General features: G+C 41.3%; 1 protein-coding gene and 1 long non-coding RNA gene across 5 annotated transcripts; both read left to right on the plus strand.

The window, feature by feature from the left end:
* Positions 1 to 990: 990 nt before the first annotated feature.
* Positions 991 to 6395, plus strand: LOC148715417 (uncharacterized). The gene is made up of 2 exons (XR_015971387.2): positions 991 to 4092; positions 5716 to 6395. It is a non-coding gene; the product is annotated as an uncharacterized LOC148715417 (long non-coding RNA).
* Positions 6396 to 9665: 3270 nt separating this feature from the next.
* Positions 9666 to 20542, plus strand: LOC103696079 (nuclear poly(A) polymerase 4-like). 4 transcript variants are annotated; one of them, XM_039125375.2, is made up of 13 exons: positions 9695 to 9880; positions 10034 to 10539; positions 10642 to 10719; positions 11325 to 11432; positions 14873 to 14935; positions 15019 to 15177; positions 17676 to 17789; positions 17865 to 17927; positions 18012 to 18341; positions 18423 to 18587; positions 18785 to 19687; positions 19798 to 19874; positions 19976 to 20542. In XM_039125375.2, the coding sequence occupies exons 2-13, from the start codon at positions 10417 to 10419 to the stop codon at positions 20004 to 20006; spliced, it is 2214 nt and encodes a 737-aa protein (XP_038981303.1). In that variant the 5' UTR covers positions 9695 to 9880; positions 10034 to 10416; the 3' UTR covers positions 20007 to 20542. The 4 variants fall into 4 exon arrangements, with proteins under 4 accessions (XP_008775817.1, XP_038981303.1, XP_008775820.1 ...); XM_008777598.5 differs by having other exon boundaries at positions 10129 to 10539; XM_008777595.5 differs by having other exon boundaries at positions 9666 to 10539.
* Positions 20543 to 20622: the final 80 nt, after the last annotated feature.

The following is a 20622-nucleotide window of genomic DNA, read 5'->3' on the forward strand; positions in this document are numbered from 1 at the left end:
ACACCTCCCACCCCCCCTAAACCACTTAAAAACCTACTAGTTCTCCCTTCAAAAATCTCAAGAACCTGTGAACCGGCAGAGGAGGTGTCGGAATGGAGGCACCGGAGCACGGGATACTGCAATCTCCTTCGGAATCAAGGTAAATCCCTCCCGGCTACCTCCTTTCAATTGTTCAGCGTATGAATTAAAAGAAAAGAAGATGAAGGGGGAGGGGGTTAACCATGCGCAGCCAGGGACGTCGCCGACGGCGTGAATGTTGCCGGACTCGGCTCGGCCGCAGGCACAGGCTGCGGACCGGCTGCGAGCACGGCCATGGACACGGCCGCAGGAGTCAGCCGCGGGCGCCGCCGGCCGTGGCGTGACCCCAAGCTCGGCCTCTCCCAAGCCGCCTCCTCTTCTTCCTTGAGATGGGAAGGGGAGGAGATTAGAGTGGGATAGGGGGGGGGTCTCGGTGAAGAAGAAGAAGGGAGGAAAGAAAAGAAAATGAAAGAAAGAAGAAAAAGGAGAGAGGGAAGAGGGGACTCACCCGTGTGCGGCCGCGAGCATCGCCGGCGCCTTTGGTCCCCGCCGCTGGCTCTTCCTCTCCCGAGATCCCTCTTCTCCATGGGAAGGAGAGAGGGTCGGCGACCACGGGCCGCGGCTGCTACAGGCGCCACAGGAGCCGCCTGCCGACCTCCATTCGGCCCCCCTCCCGAGCCCCGGCATGGGGTCGCCCCCTCTATGGTCACGGAAGAAAAGAGGGAAAGCAGAGAAGAAGGCAAGAAAGAAAAGAAAGAAAAGAAAGAAAAGAAGGAAAGAAGAAAAGGAATGAGGACTCACCGGCTCGTCATCGTGTGTGGCGGCCGCCGGCTTCGGCCGCGAGCACCGTCGGCACGATCGTTGACTGCAGGCACGGCCGAGAGCACCGCGGGCTCGGCCGGGGACGCCGCGGGGCTTGGCCGTGGGCATCGGCCGCAGGCGCGTTCGAAGGCGTCATGGGCCTGGCCGCGGACGCCGCCGGTCGTGGCCTGTCCCCCTTCCGCTCGCCGTCCTCCCTTCCGCTCGCCGTTCCCCCCTTCGTCGGAGAAGGGAGGAGGAGATCGGGATGAAAGAGAAGAAGGGAGGAGAAGAAGAAGCTTCGGGAAGGAGAAGAAAGGAAAAAAAAAAAAAGAAAAGAGAAGAGAAGAAAAGGAAAAAAAAAAGGGGAAAGGAAAAGAAAAAGAAAAGAAAAAGAAGGAAAAGAGAAGAAAAAAAAATGAAATGGGTTTAGCCAAATTTGACTAACCCAAGCCCAATTAGGCAGGGCTAAGTCTAAATCCGAGCCTAATTAGATTGGGCTAAGTCTGGGCGAGTCTAAACTATAAGTTGGGTTAAATCCGAGCTAATTTAGGTTAAATTGAAATGGGTCCGAACCCAATTAAGCAGAGTTGGTCTCAGCAGACCTAATTGATTGTGAATCAGGCTCAATTCAAGCCCAATTCAACTGACAGAAGGTCGAATTGACCTTGGGCTAATCCTGACTCAGGCCCAAATGAGCCACATTGACCAAATCAGAGGGCCCAATTGGCTGGACCCAATTATAAACGAAGCCCAATCCTTTAATTAAAAACCCAATCAACCCATGTGGACCTAATCTGGTTTTAAATCGAGCCCCAAAGGCTCTAAATTGGGTAAATTGGACTTGGGCTAGATCCTTGGATGGGATCCAAGCAAGTAAATTCATAGTATGATGAGCTAAGAGATTTTATAATAAATAAATGGGAAATAATGTAAACCCTATGATGTTGTTTTACGTGATTAAGGATTTGTCACCTGGACTTGAGCAATTTGGAAAGCGAATTGAAGTAAGTAATCTGTCTTAATCTTATCGTAGATCTTATATTACGTTTTATAAGATGAACCAGTGTTTTTCATACAATTTGAATTGTATACATGATTTGTGAAGAAAGTAAGTAATCTGTCTTAATCTTATCGTAGATCTTGTATTACGTTTTATAAGATGAACCAGTATTTTTCATACAATTTGAATTGTATACATGATTTGTGAAGAAAGTAAGTAACCTGTTCTAATCCTGTTAGGGATCATGTCATGTTATTAATGTTTCCTAAGCATTTATTTTAAGTATATATGTTTCATGCATGAGATGTTACAATGCATAAGTAACTTGCATGATCTCAGAAGCTATGGCTATGTATGCAACATGATGATGCTGATATTTTAATCATGCATGCAAGTTGGTATAATGAAATACTATCTAGCCAAGAGGCACTATTATAATGGGCTCAAAGATGCCACTGATCGAATGCAACTGAGCTGGCCTTGCTAGTGGCCGAGAATAACTTCGCTGGCCTTGCTAGTGGCCGAGAATGACTAGCTGGCCCCGCCAGTGGCCGAATGGACTTCGCAGTAGCATCCGAGAGAATGGACCACGGCATGCCGGGGGCACGGTTTCATATGCATACTTTATGAAAATGATATTTGAAGCATGATCATGAGGCTCATTTCAGAGCCTGGGTATATGAGGCGGGTGTTTCCAAATTCTGCAGATGCATTTTGGGGAGAAGCAAAATCGGTGAGGGGTGAAGGACGCTTGCGTGAAGCCCCGGAACCGGCCAACATCTGGCAGGGGAGCCCCGTGTTTCCCCCTCATGTAGGCCCGATAGTCACGTGCCCTGCGAAGGCGGGCCGTGACATTTATGAACGTGCCTCGCCAAAGCATACATTGTTTTACAACGGGTTTTTGAATATATCCTTATGAAATGTTGTATTTTGCTAAAACCGCTATCTCCTTTAAATGATGCTAATCGCATGAATTCTTATGATTTATGAAAATTCTGTTTGACTGAAAATACTGCTTTGTTTTCCAAGCATACATATTTTGCCATGATAAATTGTGAGATAATACGCATGTCAACTTCTCGAACCCTGCATAAACATGGTTACCATTATGTTCGATCCGGTAAGATTATGTATGATTACTTACTGAGCCGTGTAGCTCATATCCGTTCATTTACTTTTTCTTTCAGATCCTCATCACTGATAGCTGCCAGAGACACGTTAATTTGGTTTCAGGGCTTCTTTCTTTTGGGGTAAAGCAAGTATACTTTTGTGTACATAAACTACATAGAAGCTCTGTATTTGGGTACTGACCAGCATGTTGTACTAAGAATGCTTTCATATGAAAAGATTTGGTTGGTTTGACTACCCTGTTACCCCTGTATGAGGCTGCGTGCTACTGTGGGCGATAGTCGGCAATAGCACGGCCGTGTCACGGATCCGGGTCCGAGGCGTGACATCTAGTGGTATCAGAGCTCTAGGTTTAACAAGACTATAACCGTAAAAATTTGGGGTAATGGGTAGTTAAGAGTATCATAATATGTTAAGATTGTCATAATACCTTAGTCGAAGAAAGCAATTTATTTCAGTTTCATCCTAAACTCTTGACTGCTAGGTAGCTATAAGAAATAGGGAATACTCAGACATTTACCCTGATGAATTACCGGAATTACCCCTGGTTGAGAAATCGAATTCACCATCGATCTTAGGAGAGGGACCCATTATCAAGGCCCCCTACCGGGCGATTCTTGTTAAGCTATGAGAACTGAAATTTTTGGAGGAAAACTTTGTCTACCTAAAAATGTTCTTTTCAAGGGTGTTGCCCGATTTGGGCGATACGGTAAAATGAGTCCTCACTACATCGGTCCACCTGAGGTATGTTTAATTTCGAGGACGAAATTTATTTTAAGGGGGGTAGGATGTAATATCCGGGCCCAATTTAAGCCCAATACCTTTTTGGGCTCGTACTTGAGCATTGGGCCAGGACACCTAATGGGCCCAACTGGGGCCCATTGTTGGCAGCTATTTGATGGCTGCTATCTCATAGCCTGAGGATGGATGTGACTAGGGTAGGGCCAGCTGGGAAGCTGTGGAGGACCCAGCTGTTAAGCCTTTCATGAGGAGGAAGCTGGGCGTGACACCTCGCACCCCCCCTAAACCACTTAAAAACCTACTAGTTCTCCCTTCAAAAATCTCAAGAACCAGTGAACCGGCAGAGGAGGTGTCGGAATGGAGGCACTGGAGCACGGGATACTGCAATCTCCTTCGGAATCAAGGTAAATCCCTCCCGGCTACCTCCTTTCAATTGTTCAGCGTATGAATTAAAAGAAAAGAAGATGAAGGGGGAGGGGGTTAACCATGCGCAGCCAGGGACGTCGCCGACGGCGTGAACGTTGCTGGCCTCGGCTCGGCCGCAGGCACAGGCTGCGGACCGGCTGCGAGCACGGCCACGGACACGGCCGCAGGAGTCAGCCGCGGGCGCCGCCGGCCGTGGCGTGACCCCAAGCTCGGCCTCTCCCAAGCCGCCTCCTCTTCTTCCTTGAGATGGGAAGGGGAGGAGATTAGAGTGGGATAGGGGGGGATCTTGGTGAAGAAGAAGAAGGGAGGAAAGAAAAGAAAATGAAAGAAAGAAGAAAAAGGAGAGAGGGAAGAGGGGACTCAGCCGTGTGCGGCCGCGAGCGTCGCCGGCGCCGTTGGTCCCCGCCGCTGGCTCTTCCTCTTCCGAGATCCCTCTCCTCCATGGGAAGGAGAGAGGGTCGGCGACCACGGGCCGCGGCTGCTACAGGCGCCACAGGAGCCGCCTGCCGACCTCCATTCGGCCCCCCTCCTGAGCCCCGGCATGGGGTCGCCCCCTCTATGGTCACGGAAGAAGAGAGGGAAAGCAGAGAAGAAGGCAAGAAAGAAAAGAAAGAAAAGAAAGAAAAGAAGGAAAGAAGAAAAGGAATGAGGACTCACCGGCTTGTCATCGTGTGTGGCGGCCGCCGGCTTCGGCCGCGAGCACCGTCGGTACGATCGTCGACTGCAGGCACGGCCGAGAGCACCGCGGGCTCGGCCGGGGACGCCGCGGGGCTTGGCCGTGGGCATCGGCCGCGGGCGCGGCCGAAGGCGTCATGGGCCTGGCCGCGGACGCCGCCGGTCGTGGCCTGTCCCCCTTCTGCTCGCCGTCCTCCCTTCCGCTCGCCGTTCCCCCCTTCGTCGGAGAAGGGAGGAGGAGATCGGGATGAAAGAGAAGAAGGGAGGAGAAGAAGAAGCTTCGGGAAGGAGAAGAAAGGAAAAAAAAAAAAAAGAAAAGAGAAGAGAAGAAAAGGAAAAAAAAAAAAGGGGAAAGGAAAAGAAAAAGAAGGAAAAGAGAAGAAAAAAAATGAAATGGGTTTAGCCAAATTTGACTAACCCAAGCCCAATTAGGCAGGGCTAAGTCTAAATCCGAGCCTAATTAGATTGGGCTAAGTCTGGGCGAGTCTAAACTATAAGTTGGGTTAAATCCGAGCTAATTTAGGTTAAATTGAAATGGGTCCGAACCCATTTAAGCAGAGTTGGTCTCAGCAGACCTAATTGATTGTGAATCAGGCTCAATTTAAGCCCAATTCAACTGACAGAAGGTCGAATTGACCTTGGGCTAATCCTGACTCAGGCCCAAATGAGCCACATTGACCAAATCAGAGGGCCCAATTGGCTGGACCCAATTATAAACGAAGCCCAATCCTTTAATTAAAAACCCAATCAACCCATGTGGACCTAATCTGGTTTTAAATCGAGCCCCAAAGGCTCTAAATTGGGTAAATTGGACTTGGGCTAGATCCTTGGATGGGATCCAAGCAAGTAAATTCATAGTATGATGAGCTAAGAGATTTTATAATAAATAAATGGGGAATAATGTAAACCCTATGATGTTGTTTTAGGTGATTAAGGATTTGTCACCTGGACTTGAGCAATTTGGAAAGCGAATTGAAGTAAGTAATCTGTCTTAATCTTATCGTAGATTTTATATTACGTTTTATAAGATGAGCCAGTGTTTTTCATACAATTTGAATTGTATACATGATTTGTGAAGAAAGTAAGTAATCTATCTTAATCTTATCGTAGATCTTGTATTACGTTTTATAAGATGAACCAGTATTTTTCATACAATTTGAATTGTATACATGATTTGTGAAGAAAGTAAGTAACCTGTTCTAATCCTGTTAGGGATCATGTCATGTTATTAATGTTTCCTAAGCATTTATTTTAAGTATATATGTTTCATGCATGAGATGTTACAATGCATAAGTAACTTGCATGATCTCAGAAGCTATGGCTATGTATGCAACATGATGATGCTGATATTTTAATCATGCATGCAAGTTGGTATAATGAAATACTATCTAGCCAAGAGGCACTATTATAATGGGCTCAAAGATGCTACTGATCGAATGCAACTGAGCTGGCCTTGCTAGTGGCCGAGAATAACTTCGCTGGCCTTGCTAGTGGCCGAGAATGACTAGCTGGCCCCGCCAGTGGCCGAATGGACTTCGCAGTAGCATCCGAGAGAATGGACCACGGCATGCCGGGGGCACGGTTTCATATGCATACTTTATGAAAATGATATTTGAAGCATGATCATGAGGCTCATTTCAGAGCCTGGGTATATGAGGCGGGTGTTTCCAAATCCTGCAGATGCGTTTTGGGGAGAAGCAAAATCGGTGAGGGGTGAAGGACGCTTGCGTGAAGCCCCGGAACCGGCCAACATCTGGCAGGGGAGCCCCGTGTTTCCCCCTCATGTAGGCCCGATAGTCACGTGCCCTGCGAAGGCGGGCCGTGACATTTATGAACGTGCCTCGCCAAAGCATACATTGTTTTACAACGGGTTTTTGAATATATCCTTATGAAATGTTGTATTTTGCTAAAACCGCTATCTCCTTTAAATGATGCTAATCGCATGAATTCTTATGTTTTATGAAAATTCTGTTTGACTGAAAATACTGCTTTGTTTTCCAAGCATACATATTTTGCCATGATAAATTGTGAGATAATACGCATGTCAGCTTCTCGAACCCTGCATAAACATGGTTACCATTATGTTCGATCCGGTAAGATTATGTATGATTACTTACTGAGCCGTGTAGCTCATATCCGTTCATTTACTTTTTCTTTCAGATCCTCATCACTGATAGCTGCCAGAGACACGTTAATTTGGTTTCAGGGCTTCTTTCTTTTGGGGTAAAGCAAGTATACTTTTGTGTACATAAACTACATAGAAGCTCTGTATTTGGGTACTGACCAGCATGTTGTACTAAGAATGCTTTCATATGAAAAGATTTGGTTGGTTTGACTACCCTGTTACCCCTGTATGAGGCTGCGTGCTACTGTGGGCGATAGTCGGCAATAGCACGGCCGTGTCACGGATCCGGGTCCGGGGCGTGACACTGCAGCTCTTTTCCTCTTTTTTTTTTTTCTTCTTTTTTCTTTGTACATAACCACCTCCTGTACATAACTTCTTTTAATAAATAGGGGGAAGTTCTTGCTTTCTCCAATTTCTTTTCAGAAAAAAAAAAAGAAATAGCTTGATTGACATGCTAATACAATATAATGGCCTAGTTTACTGGATGTCTGCCATCTTATTACTCATGGAGCAAGAAGTCAGTCTGGAACCCTAATGCATAGCAAACATGTTGAGTTAGCCAAGTTGGTGGAACTAGATCTCTTCTTTTCGAAGTCATATCACCTACTTATCTTTATTTCTAGCTATTGGATTAGAGTTGATCTGAAGGCTAAAGGTTATCATGATTTATTCTCAAAAAAAAAGAGTTATCATGCTTTATTCTTTTTTTTTCCCCCTAAAGCAGGTATTTCATATAGTACGTGTACGAATACATCCAATAAAATGAGAAAACAAAAAAGTACGGAGTACCTGGGGCCTCCTCTCCGGCCCATATGGTACTCCCGGAATAGTTTGCCATGTAGGCGGCTAATTAATCCGTAGCCCCATTAACCTCTCTAAATATATGCCTGGCCTGAAAGACCCTTCCATCCCCAATCATCACCCAGATATCCCGGAGTAGGGTGGTCAAGCCAACACCTCTCAGGCCCCTCTGGATCCAACTGATCACCGTAGCCGAATCATCCTCTAAGATGATTGAGCTGACCTGTAGCACTCGCCGCATATGTCGAAGGCCCACCCAGGTAGCTCTCAGTTTCGCACCAGGGACCGAGATGTCAAATAGCTGGCAGCTGCCCGCTGCCACCACTTTGGAGTTCGGATCCCGGAGTTGATGCTTTATTCTTAAAAAAAAAAAAAGTTACCATGCTTTTAAATCATTTGAGAGCATGTAAAATGATTTTGTCTTTCTCGAGTATGACTCTTGCACCATAATTTTTGTAGAGCAAGAGATCTAGAAAAGAACTTAATCGACGCTCTCATGCTGTCTTTCATGGGGATCGCTCTTGTGCCAGATTTGTTTCGACCTTGTGTTTAAACTCGAGATTATATCTCACCTTCACGGTCTTTTCATGTGGTAAATCAAACTTTGTTTGGATTGTTGCCCCATGAATATAAATATTCAGATTAAACAAACTTTTATCAGTCTAATTGCATTGTTGAACCATGAGAACCCCAAAAATACCCAACAATTGGAGAATGACATGTGCATCTACCAAATATTTGGGAGACCAAGTTGGATTCATCCTCGTTATAAAACAATGGTTGGCGTGCAATGCAACAACCAAGCACATCTAAATAACTGCTCCTTAGACATGGTTGAGATCAAGTTGGATTCATCCTCATTATACAACAATGGTCGGCATGCAATACAACAACTGAACATATCTAAATAACTGCTCATTAGATATGGATGAGACCAACCTGTACCCTTTATTTGACCTTGCCACTGCACAATTAACAAGCCTAGCGAGCAAATCCAACCCAATCTTGCTCCAATATCAAGAAGGAAAGAAAAGAAATCTTCTATCTAAACCCAGGACCCATATATACAATTCTGCAAATTATTATGTGGCGCTGGCTAATACCTAATAACCCATCTATTCCGACCTGGTCCACCAAACACTAGACCATTGACTTTTGACAATGTCTCCTCCTCAACCACATGGCAAAACTTCTCCACAGTTGACATTATATATTCCTAGTCCTACACAGAAAACATTCAAAACTTCCTAAGTTCCATTCTCATTCTTTTGCCGTTTTCTAAGCCCAGTTTGGAAATGGGCTTAGGCTCTGGGCTTAGTCTAGCCTGAGGACCATCAAGCTGGCCGACTTTGGGTCGGGCTATGGGCTAAGTTTAAAAGAGTTGAGATCGAGTTTGGGCTTAAATGTAAAACTCATATTTTCCTGACTTGAGTATGTCAGTACCCCAACATGATCAGGGCCAAATTCATTTATTTTTTTTATGTTGTTTTTTGAAAAGAATGGTAAGGAAATAAAAAATAAAATAGAATGGTTGAGTCGAGAATGATGTATCATGTATCATTTACATGTGTTATAGAGAAGAGCTTAGTTTTTGACTAGCCCATTTGCTTATGAAATAACAGTATGAAATACTAGATTTCTATTAGATGCGAGTCAGATCTATTTTGAGCTCAAATGGGTAATTGGAGCTTCCCTAATCAGATTCGTATCGGGCTTAGACTTGGGTTTGTTCTCAGGTTAGGGTCGGATTCGAGTTTCAATTATTCAAAAATTTTTGGATCTAAGCCCGACCCGAAGTTCAAAGGATATTGCCCGGCCCAGCCCGGCCCACTTTTCCAGTCTGACTAGAACAAGGAGGCCCCACACCCAGCGGACCGTCCAACAAAGGCCATTGAATCACGACCGTCCACAGTTGTTTTTTATCAAAAAAAGAGAGATATTTTAGCCGCTATAAAATATCGTCCAGAAGCCAAGAATGCACGTCCGGGCCTGCCGAAGGAGTCCCGGTCTCGAAAACAGCTTCCGAAAACCGCCGGAGAGCGCTCCCGAGCCACTCCCCTCCCTTCCCTGCTCCCCTCTCTCTCTTTCTCTCTCCCGCGTGCGGCATCTCCTTCCGGCGTTCGATCCGAAGATCTCAGCAGTCCAAGATCGATGCTTGCTGTCTGGTTTGATCCCTTGTTCTCTTTGATTTCTGTCTGTATTTCTCTTCCTGGGTTGCAAATTTGCTTATGATTCTGGACTCAGTGATTTTAATTTCGACACGCTTTTTTTTTTTTTTTTTGATGATCGTGGGATCATCGATATCTGGATTCTTGTAGAATTATAGGGATTTTTGTTCTGAAAAAAAGACTTGTTATTTCGGTGGTTATTCAGTCGGTATCGAGTCAAGAAACGATTTTCTTGATGTTTTCAGGGATTTGTTCTTCAATCCCGGCGCTTCGTGTGTCTCTGTCACATCTTTCCGATTCTAGAACAATCTTCTATCTGAGATTGTTCGATGGACATCTGAATTCTTTTTCTAGGTTTTGTTCTTCTAAGTGATTAAAGAGTCTTGAATTTTCCGTTAGAACTCGTTCTAAGTTTTGTCTTTTTAGGTGCGTCGGCGGATTAGGTAGTTTCTTGATTTAGGTTTTGCCAGGATTTTTTTTTTGGTCGGGGGGTAGTGGGGTGGGGGGAGCGGGTTTTGGGGGTAGGGTGGGAGATGGGTAGCTTCGAGGTTGGTAGGAGGCCGCCGCAAGCTCAGAGGCTGTATGGTGTAACGAAACCAATCTCCACCGCTGGCCCAACGGAGGCAGATCTCCGGAGAACCGTGGAATTAGAGAAAGTATGTTTCTTTCACTCTTCTTGCCTCATATATCAAGTAGGTTTCTTATTTTTGCGGGTATCCTTTTCTAATATGCTCTTTTTTTTCCCTCTCTGATTATAGTTCTTGGCCGACTCTGGTCTCTATGAGAACAAGGAAGAAGCAGCGAAGAGGGAAGAGGTTCTAGGACAGATAGATCAGGTGACTATTCTTGTTTATCTGATAGCTACGTTCCCTTCAAAACAATAAAAGATACTATTGGTGGGGAATTTTGCTATCAATTGGGTTTTCACACAGGTTGTTCCCCTTTAATTTGACAGGTCTTATGATAGTTAATATGCTATGATATTGCATCAATGCCAAAGACTGTATTAGAATTTCACATAGTTATATCTTATATGCTCTCCTGTTACCAATTTATAAAAATGAAATGAACATGAAAGAGGCCATATGGTTATGTTGTTTTGATGGATTTCTTCACACAAAACACACGCACATTATTTAACTTTCCATAACAAGCAAATTGGTTCTCTTATGCGACAGAAACGGATACATGCTTACCAACATGTCACAGCTATCAGTTCATTTTTAACCTGTATTTTGTAGGATGTGATGTCTCGATGGTTCATTACCTTTTGTCTCCTTTCCTGTAGTCATAGGTCGTTTAATTTTCTTGTAATAATTATTCCCACATGTTTAGCTGAATGGATATTGTTGTTCTGCAAGTTATACCCAATGCTGGAAATTTCTTGAATCTAGTTTTCCTGTTAACTGAAGTCTTCATGTTTGATTGGTGGATATCTTAGATTGTCAAAAGCTGGGTGAGGCAGTTAACCCGCCAGAGAGGGTATACTGATCAAATGGTTGCGGATGCTAATGCCATCATCTTCACATTTGGTTCTTATCGCTTGGGGGTAAGCAAGAAATTTATCCTGTCATAGTTGGAGGCCTTTTTCTTGATTTTTTTTTTTTCAACTGTTCATTTAACTGTTTGGAGTTGGACTGATGTGAAATCCCTTACGGATTGTATAATATTGAGTTTTTAATACAAAGATGATGATATGGATGAAAGCATATTTGGTAAGTAGCAACGAAAATGTGTAACATTCTATTTGGAATTTGTAATACCGAAATTTTTGTATTAGTGATGCTTATTTATTTATTTTTATAGTACTTGAACAATCAGAGGCATCAGGATCCCTGTCTTCCATTTTTGACTGATTTAACATAGCTAAGGCTACGACTGCTGTTTTTTCCTTGTCTTTTCCAACTAACATAGTGCAGTTCAACCCTGGAGTTTCTCCCTGAACAATTGAATGAACAAGATGCAAAGTATTGGTCTTTTCATTAAACAAGTTCAGAAACTATTGTGATTTGATTCATTTTACTGTGTTTAAACATGAGAATAACGAAAAGGATCATGGCCCATGTCTTTTTAATTTGTGGTTGATTTCATTTCATGAACTTCTGAACTGTCCAGTCAGAGTTAGGGTTAAATTCAGTCAGACCAATCCTTCTCAAGTCCTCCACAGTTTCTATTTTAGTTTTCATAACCAACCATCCCCACCCAGCCCACACAAACACACACGCATAGAGATAGACACACATGCACACACACACACACACAGAGAGAGAGAGAGAGAACATTTTGCAATTTAATATCTTACCACGAATTATGGTACACCATCCTACCCAGACAATATTTGGTTGTTTTTATGTTTGACATATATCACCTAGTCTCTTCCTCATCACTTCATCTCAGCATTATAGTGCCTTATTACCTATGTTACTCTTGTATGCACATGTCTGATACTTTTATTTTATTTTTGCAGTACATACGCTTTTTTTTTGGCAAATTTTTAAGAATGAGGACTGGTAGAAGCCTGATTGAAATATGGGAGTGAGGACGGGATCAATCCTATGTCTCCTGTATCAAGACAAAAGACTTCACCTACTCGACCATTCGGCACCCTTTGCATCGCTTACCCATTAATATTGTTCAACCTGTTGCATTTGTTGTTTTTTTTTTAAATAACGAAAATAAAATATCTCTGAAATTTAGGAAAAGAGTTCGATTAGTTGGATCATAAATTTGGCTTGAGAATATTAAAAATTTTGAAGTTTTGAAATGGTGGTTCAGTATCTCGATGTCATTTTTTCATAAAATGAGACTTTTTGTAAAATGTCTTACCTTTTGATGTAAACTAGAGGAACAATAATGTTAAATCATAAAAGACATCTTTAGATGCCAACATGACCTCAAATTCACTACATATGGATTCTGCCATCCTTCCTCCTTGTATTGTCTTTGATTGGAATCTTTCTCCTTTCTTTGTTGATAAGGAATGCGTCTCCGTTTTTAAGTTTTTGGTTTTTGGCTTGTGCCTTAGAGATAAATGTAGTTGTTCCCTGTGTAAAATTTTACCCTTTTCTAATTTTTCTAGTTTTGGGGGAGATTTTGGAGACCAATATGATTGGTGTCCTACTTGCCAGCTACCATTCTGGATTTCTTAGTAAACCTTCTCATGTCGAAGGTTACTTTGTCTTGTAATTTGGCAACATTCACATAATGTTGATATTAAACTAAAAGCCTATAGTAACATGTTCTTGACTATTTAGCTGATTCCATATACAAGGGATTACTTTTGTTGTCAGCAATTAATATAACACTAGGTACCACTTGATTGACTCTATCATTTGAAGTAGATCGTATTTTCTTTCTGTTTTCTTTTTTCTTCTAAAGAAAATTGTTAGATCAGATCTATTAAGAAAACATATGTAAATTAATATCCCTTTCAAATTTTAAGATATAAGAATGTGTTTGTCCTCTTAGTTTTGTCCAACATTCTGATGGAAATACTAGTGGCCTTATTTCTGTCTTGTACAAAATTTTTCCATTCTCATCTAAATGAGGTGTTGGTGCAACACGGGAAGCTTCATTTTCTTCAAGCCCCAAGTAAATCAATAAGTGATGCCTTTTGTTGGAATTTTTTACCCCGTTAAGCTGCACCATGTTGGGCCCTTATGAAAACTACAGGCAAATTCGCATCCTTTTGACCACTGCAATGGCCATTCCAACATTTTGAAACTTGGCTTTGATTTTGGATGGGTAAAATCAGTTTCAGTTGGGTAAAAATTAGGAATACTTCAGAAAATGATGATTGAACAAGTCAAGAAAACAAAGTAGACATCATTTAGAGTATGTTACACTGTTCAGACCTTTGATTATATTGTTTTGGTTATCTATACGTATGAGATCATGTATGCTTGTTTTCTTTTTCTTTGTCCTTCCAGTAAATGATTTAGCAATTATATTCCATATCATTTTATTTTCTATTGTATCATTTTATTGTTTGATGCATATTTGACAATAAAATCTAAATGTCTATCAAGTTAAATCTCTAGCATAGCTAAGCCCATGCCAAAATTTACTCCTCTAAATCTCTCCGAACCCAATATGTCAATGTTTCCAATCCTTCACAGAAACTGCAATTTTCAAATTTATTCTGAATTAATGCTTCTCAGAATTGAAAAAAGGTCAAAAATTTAGAATGAGTTGCCCCTGTTTGCCATATATTTGGAACATAAGCATGCATTAGCTGAATTTCTGTTACCATTCTGGGTTTTGGATCAGTTTGGCAAAAACTAATAAGTTTGTCTTTTGGTTTCAAAGTTTTGGCCAGAACTTCAAACCATGTGCACAACAATTTTAGTCTTTTTCTGTGCTTGCAGGGGTTTAAAACTTGAATATAGATGGGTTGCCTCAAAATAGTTTTATGGCCTATTGATTATTTAAAATGAGGTTGACCATAAGTGCTGCGCATGTGTGGAAAAAATGAATAAGTGCTGGATCATGCAACATAAGTTTTGTGTATATGTACATGGATAAATATTCAATCTTTTGCTTTTGTGCTACCTGTCTTGTATCACACACCGGAAAACTTGTAATTAATGTTTGCTCAAGTCTTGGCCTTTACTTTGTTATGCTTCTGATGCAAACTAGCATAGATCACCTCTGTTCAAAAGTTAGTTACCTGCAGAGAATAAAGTGATAATGTTGGTTTATGGTTTATTTATTGCCTTGGAGCTCTGCCTCTTCTTCATCATAAACATTCTCATTTTGTACGATATATGCACTGGTGGTTCCTTAGCGCATGTTAACTAACTCAGCTGTTTTTTTTACTTTTCCTTTTAGATAGCAGGCTTTGTTCATTATTCTGACTAGTACTTTTTAAGCACTTCAAGCTTTATTCTCCTAGTTCAACTTTTAGTACAACTACACTTTCTTACTACTCTGTTGCTTATCATTTGAAGGTTTGCACGAACATAATTCGTAATTGAAATATGTTGACAGGTGCATGGACCAGGGACTGACATTGATGCTCTCTGTGTTGGACCTTCATATGTTAATCAAGAGGTAATTTTAATTTGTTTAGTCCATTCTTTTGATGTTTGTATCCGTTATGCCTAAGTTCTGAGTTTGCTGACTCCTTTCTGCAGGACTTCTTCACTATACTGCACGACATTTTGGCAGGCATGGAAGAAGTGACTGAACTACAACCAGTGCCAGATGCTCATGTTCCTGTTATGAAACTCAAATTTAATGGGATATCTATTGATCTTCTTTATGCCAGTATCTCTCTCCTAGTTGTTCCTGAAGTAAGTTGGTTGCTGGGAGATGTGTACACTGATTTTATTTTGGCACTTATCCGCAATTCATCTTGGCTTCACTATCAGAAGTTTTCTTTAACGAGGTTTTAAGGATCTGTTGCTTATTATATTTTCATATAACTGATGGTCAAATTTATATTTTTTCGCAGATTGTTTCTCATCCCTTTCTTTTACCCTGTCACCTTGGATGTGCTTCAAATTAATTTTTTTTTAGATTCATTTTTCAATGTAGTTTATGCTGGTTTTAAGTTTATGATTTTCATTTATACTTTAGTTTGAATATTTTTAATGCTTGTTTCTTCCCCATTTTTCTAAGGCAATTGCTTTTAACGAACTTCCAAGTGAAAGTTTCCTTTTGGTTTTTGTTTGTGAAGTGTGTGAAATGAGTTGGTATCTAAGTACTGTTTATGAATAATGATATGTGTTTAGAGACATTTTTTATTATGAACTTTGCAGTAGGTTATCTCTACGTTTATGTCATGGCCTTATGCCCCCACCCCCCTGCAAGTGCAGGTTTCACAGCATTAGCATGCCTGACATTGCTTAGAAACAACAGTTTACAGAAAATACTTGTAAGAAAGTGCATTTGGTAGTACTGCAAGGAAAGTGTTCCTCACCTTTTGGTTTACGCTTAATTGAAGCGCCAACCTTTTTTTCGATAAAAGTAATGTTTTGCCTCGCTTAAGAGCAGATATATAGTAGATGCATATAGTTTGTAGTTCTTCCATGAAGATACTCATTTAATCAACTTGTTAGGGACCGAAACCAAACACTGACTCATATCTTTTGGGTATGTTAGAACTCTCAATTGAGACCCAGATTTTAACAAAGTTGGGCTTAAGTCTGCTGGAATTAGATCCTGGGGTTACTTTTACTATATTCGTTAACCAAAAATCAAATAAGCGAAGAAGCACTGTCATGGTTTTCTTGCCATGCATTCTATTTATAAGCTTTTGCTATATTACTTGCTGATAGTTCCATGTTTCTCTTCCATTCTGATGAATCTCAGTTTCTTTCACAAGGTCTGTGGCATGATAATGCCTCACATAGATAAGTAGTTTATCGTCTGTAACAAGCTTCTCGTACTGCTAGGTCATGAATTTAGCTTTTTATGCAGTTTTGACCAAATTTTGGGCCTATAAGCTTCTTATTGATTTGTTATTTTCCATTTTATTTGCATGGATTCTTTTCGTAAGCTTCTATGGCTTTTCACACGCTGGGCATACCCCTATCCACTTGTTCTCTCTTTTTTCTTGCAAATTCTTCTTTTTTTTAAAAAAAAATTATGTTGTTTACCATGGGAGGGGTTAGTGTGCGAGTGTTGATATGCTAATGGAGATGATGCTCACTCTCTCTTTTTTTTAAAGGCAAGAGATGATGTTTTCCTTATCTGTATCTTAGGTATGTTGTCATGATTGATAATCATATTCATTTTGGTTTGTTAGGTTTTTATCTGCCCAAGGTTGTTCCTTCCATATTTGACCTTTTGATAATTATAATTCAAATTCTTTTTTTCCTTTTGGTAACTGTTATGCTTCTTTTTGTCACTCCATTAATAATTGAAATAACCTTCTCTTATGCTAGCAAAGAACAATGTAAACTAATATTTGTGAGGTTCATGTGCATTTTCTGGGGTGAATTCAAGGATGAGGAGTCCTCTTGATATTAACTGATAATACATGCGGTCAAATATATGAAGGGTAGCGACCATTGATGCTTCTCTTGACAAATACCTTTGTTTATTGTATTGCTTATGAGAAACTAATTGTTATTGAGCTTCATATGGAAAAAATATTTCATCATGATGGGCATCCAACTAATTATATCTTGCAATTTTTTTTTAATCTTTAGCCCTTGTGAGCAAGTTCCGTTTAGCATCTTCCAGTTCTTAGTTATCTTCATTCCTGTATAGAGATGAGTTGCATCTTTTTATGCTTTATTTTTTCCAAAATGTCATCTTCACTAGTTGGTTTGTTCTCCAGCATAACCCTTTAAATTCCCTTATTCACTCATAGAGTTACATTTGTGGATGGAAGGAGGACCATATAATGACCTGTGTTCTGGCATCTTAGAGCTTTCTGGGATGAAGAGTAATTTATTATACTTGACGCAATCTTAGAGCCTCATCTAAAGTGATTCTAAGAATCATTTCAGTTGGTTGCATGGGGCTTCATCAATTGAATAAGCCATAAATAGTTATATTTTGCCTAGAGACTGTATACTCGTTTTTTCAAATTTTATATCAAGAATCTGCAGGTGATATTATGTCAGTCAGCCACTTGTGCACTTTGTAGTACTTATCAGCAATGCCAGGAGCCACACATTGGCTAACTGGTTCTGCACTTAGATGATTTTTATATTATCCCAGTTATTTAAACAGAATCCTGGAGGTAATAATTAAATGCCTCATGTAAGTCATATCTGCCTTTTTTTTGTTTGTTATTTTTTTAATATAATGGTTATTTCTTGTACTAACTACTATGCAGGATTTGGACATCTCCAATAGATTGGTTCTTTACAATGTTGATGAATTCACTGTTCGAAGTCTGAATGGCTGCAGAGTGGCAGACCAGATTCTTCGACTTGTCCCCAACGTCGAGGTACCATTTGTAAGATTGTTTGTTTTAATAGCAGATTCCAGCATTACTTTTCTGAAACATTTATGTTCTTCATAGCATTTCCGGACGACTCTAAGATGCATAAAGTTTTGGGCAAAGAGGCGTGGTGTTTATTCAAACGTAAGATTGCTCTGCTCCCTAAAGGCAGATTCCTCAATTTTATTTCTTTCCCTAATATGTTTCAGGCATCTTTGCTTTGCTCAGGTAACTGGTTTTCTTGGGGGTGTCAATTGGGCTTTATTGGTTGCCCGTGTGTGCCAGCTATATCCTAATGCTGTACCCAGTATGCTAGTTTCCCGGTTCTTTAGAGTTTATACTCAATGGCGCTGGCCAAATCCTGTGATGCTTTGTCCAATTGAGGAAGATGAACTTGGGTTTCCTGTTTGGGATCCACGTAAGAACCCTCGGGACCGAACACATCATATGCCAATAATTACACCTTCATATCCTTGCATGAACTCTAGCTACAATGTCTCCACAAGCACCTTACGCGTCATGAATGATCAGTTTGATCTTGGTAATAGAATATGTGAGGTATGAAATTTATGGTTTTATTGAGGCAGGGACTTTGTAAATACATACTTCTGCTTCACTTGTTTTCTGCTGTGTTCTCAGGAGATTGAGCTCAACAAGTCTTGTTGGAGTGCTTTGTTTGAACCTTACCTTTTCTTTGATAATTACAAGAACTACCTTCAGGTTGACATAGTTGCTGCAGATGCTGATGATTTGTGTCTATGGAAGGGATGGGTGGAATCTCGACTGAGGCAGCTGACTTTGAAGGTAAATTCCATGCTTTTGGGGTTCTCCCCATAACAAGGCGAAGTTCTTTCGAACCCGGTGGTCAGTAATCTCTGTAATTTGTCATGGGGATGTGGTACACTGGATATTTTAATCCTCTGCTGCATGTCAACTATATATTAGAAGGTCTACACTAATGATAATTTCTTTCATTATTCTTTTATCTGGCATTTTTACAGATTGAGCGGGACACTTATGGTATGTTGCAGTGTCACCCATATCCCCATGAATATACAGACACTTCAAAACAGTGTTCGCATTGCGCCTTTTTCATGGGTTTGCAAAGGAAACGGGGGGTTAGAATTCATGAAGGACAGCAATTTGATATACGTGTAACGGTTGATGAGTTCAGGCATTCAGTTAACATGTACATGTTTTGGAAGCCAGGAATGGAAATCTTTGTTTCTCACGTTCGTAGGAGGCAGATTTCTTCTTTTGTGTTTCCAGAAGGGTACAAGAGATCTCGACCCTCTAAACTTACAATCCAGCTGAAGGCAGAAAAATCCAGTGAAGATGGAGCTGATGATTGTGAGTGTGGCTCTTCGGATGGATGGTCCAAAAGAAAAAAGTTTGCCATAGATGATGGTGCAGAACCAAATAAACCAGAGAAGCGGGCATCCGTTAGTCCTAATCAACTTTTGTTTGGTTCACCTGAAGTTGTAAATGGTGGTTCAGGAGGAACTTCTGCTTCTCTGGATATGGAGACATCGCCTGATACACAAATTTCTGATATGGACCTGGATAAGAACTCGGTTGACATTGTTCAGCATGGGTCTGGGAATTATCTTAAAATGAAAGAATTTGCTTCTACTGGTGTTAGTAAATACTCTGAAGCTCAACTGCAGCAGAAACAATTCGATCGCAGGATGGATGTCCAGAATGATATTGGCAGCAGTTTAGATGAGGAGGTGGCTTTCTTAGAGAAGCAAGTGGAAGGTGACGGGAACGGTGAGAACACTGATTCTAGTGACAGTCAGGAAGTCTCAACAAGAAGACTTCATGAAATAGCTACAGAGGTGGGCCTCTTGGAGAGCGAGTGCTTAAACGGAGTTTTTCAGAATGGCCTGCTGGAGGAGTTAGAGGTCTCGCATCTACTTGCTGTTGCACATCTATATTGCGTCGTAAGTTGCTAATGATGTAGTTGATCATCGACTGACCCTTTGGCCCCCCCTCCTTTTTTTTGCTTGTGTAGCCGAATTCTGCACTGGTGATGACCTTGGATGCTCGTGGAGGAATGACTTCAGAACCTGTGCAGAAACAAGCAATAAGGCATGCATTTACTTACTTATAATTTCAAACTTGGCTATATTGTGCTGTGTTATCTTTATACTGCTCTGCCTGGTTGTTTTTGCGTCTGTTTGTTGTGGCAGGTTGAATTTGAGCTTGGCTTCTACTGCGTGAGGGTTTCATGGTAGAGTGTGTTCATGATAACTTGGGTTGGGTCTATAAAGCATGATGCTTTGGAGGATAACGGGGATTAGGAACGCTGCAGCATTTTGAGCGGGTAGAGTTCTTTTGGTTGAAGTTTTCGTGTGCCACACGGATTGGTGGATACAGGAGATTTTGCTGTGTGAGCTGTGGACCTGATGGCTTTCTCATCAGAATCATGGACCTCTTAGGATGCTGTGAACAATGGCTGGCAGTCTCTAGTTTAGTGATTTGTTCCAATGTGCGTGCTTATAAATTTAGATGTCGCATAGGTCAGATGCAGGGGGAACTAGTTCTGTGGCTCTAGCGTCTAATGTCCTTGTATGAGGATGTCTTTGGGGAGGGGCTGTTTGTTTTGGGAGTGGCGGGGGTCAATAGGTACTGAGTTTTAGGATTAGGTTAGTTTCTTTCATTTCCTTTATGTTTTTTAAAAAAAACTCATTTTTCATCTTCGTAACAAACTGCTCTTTCTGTAATACAAGATCTTAAATTGGCATTTCTTCTGTCAATCTACTTGTTCTCTTGTGCATCTTCCATCAGTTTGAGTTAGAGGTTTAAATGTGCTGAACACAAGTTGAGCCAGGTCTAA

This window comes from Phoenix dactylifera, chromosome 1, assembly GCF_051530095.1.
Source record: "Phoenix dactylifera cultivar Ajwa chromosome 1, Ajwa_hap1_PhDact_Kaust_v1.1, whole genome shotgun sequence".
In the NCBI taxonomy this organism is placed as follows: Eukaryota; Viridiplantae; Streptophyta; class Magnoliopsida; order Arecales; family Arecaceae; genus Phoenix; species Phoenix dactylifera.

Bases quoted from the DNA above. Each gene is read 5' to 3' on its own strand.
- LOC103696079 (XM_008777595.5), top strand. From the start codon at position 10,417: ATGGGTAGCTTCGAGGTTGGTAGGAGGCCGCCGCAAGCTCAGAGGCTG. The intron at 15,178-17,675 runs GTAAGTTGGTTG...ACTACTATGCAG, and splicing joins CTCTCCTAGTTGTTCCTGAA to GATTTGGACATCTCCAATAG. The intron at 19,688-19,797 runs GTCTCGCATCTA...TTGCTTGTGTAG, and splicing joins GCCTGCTGGAGGAGTTAGAG to CCGAATTCTGCACTGGTGAT.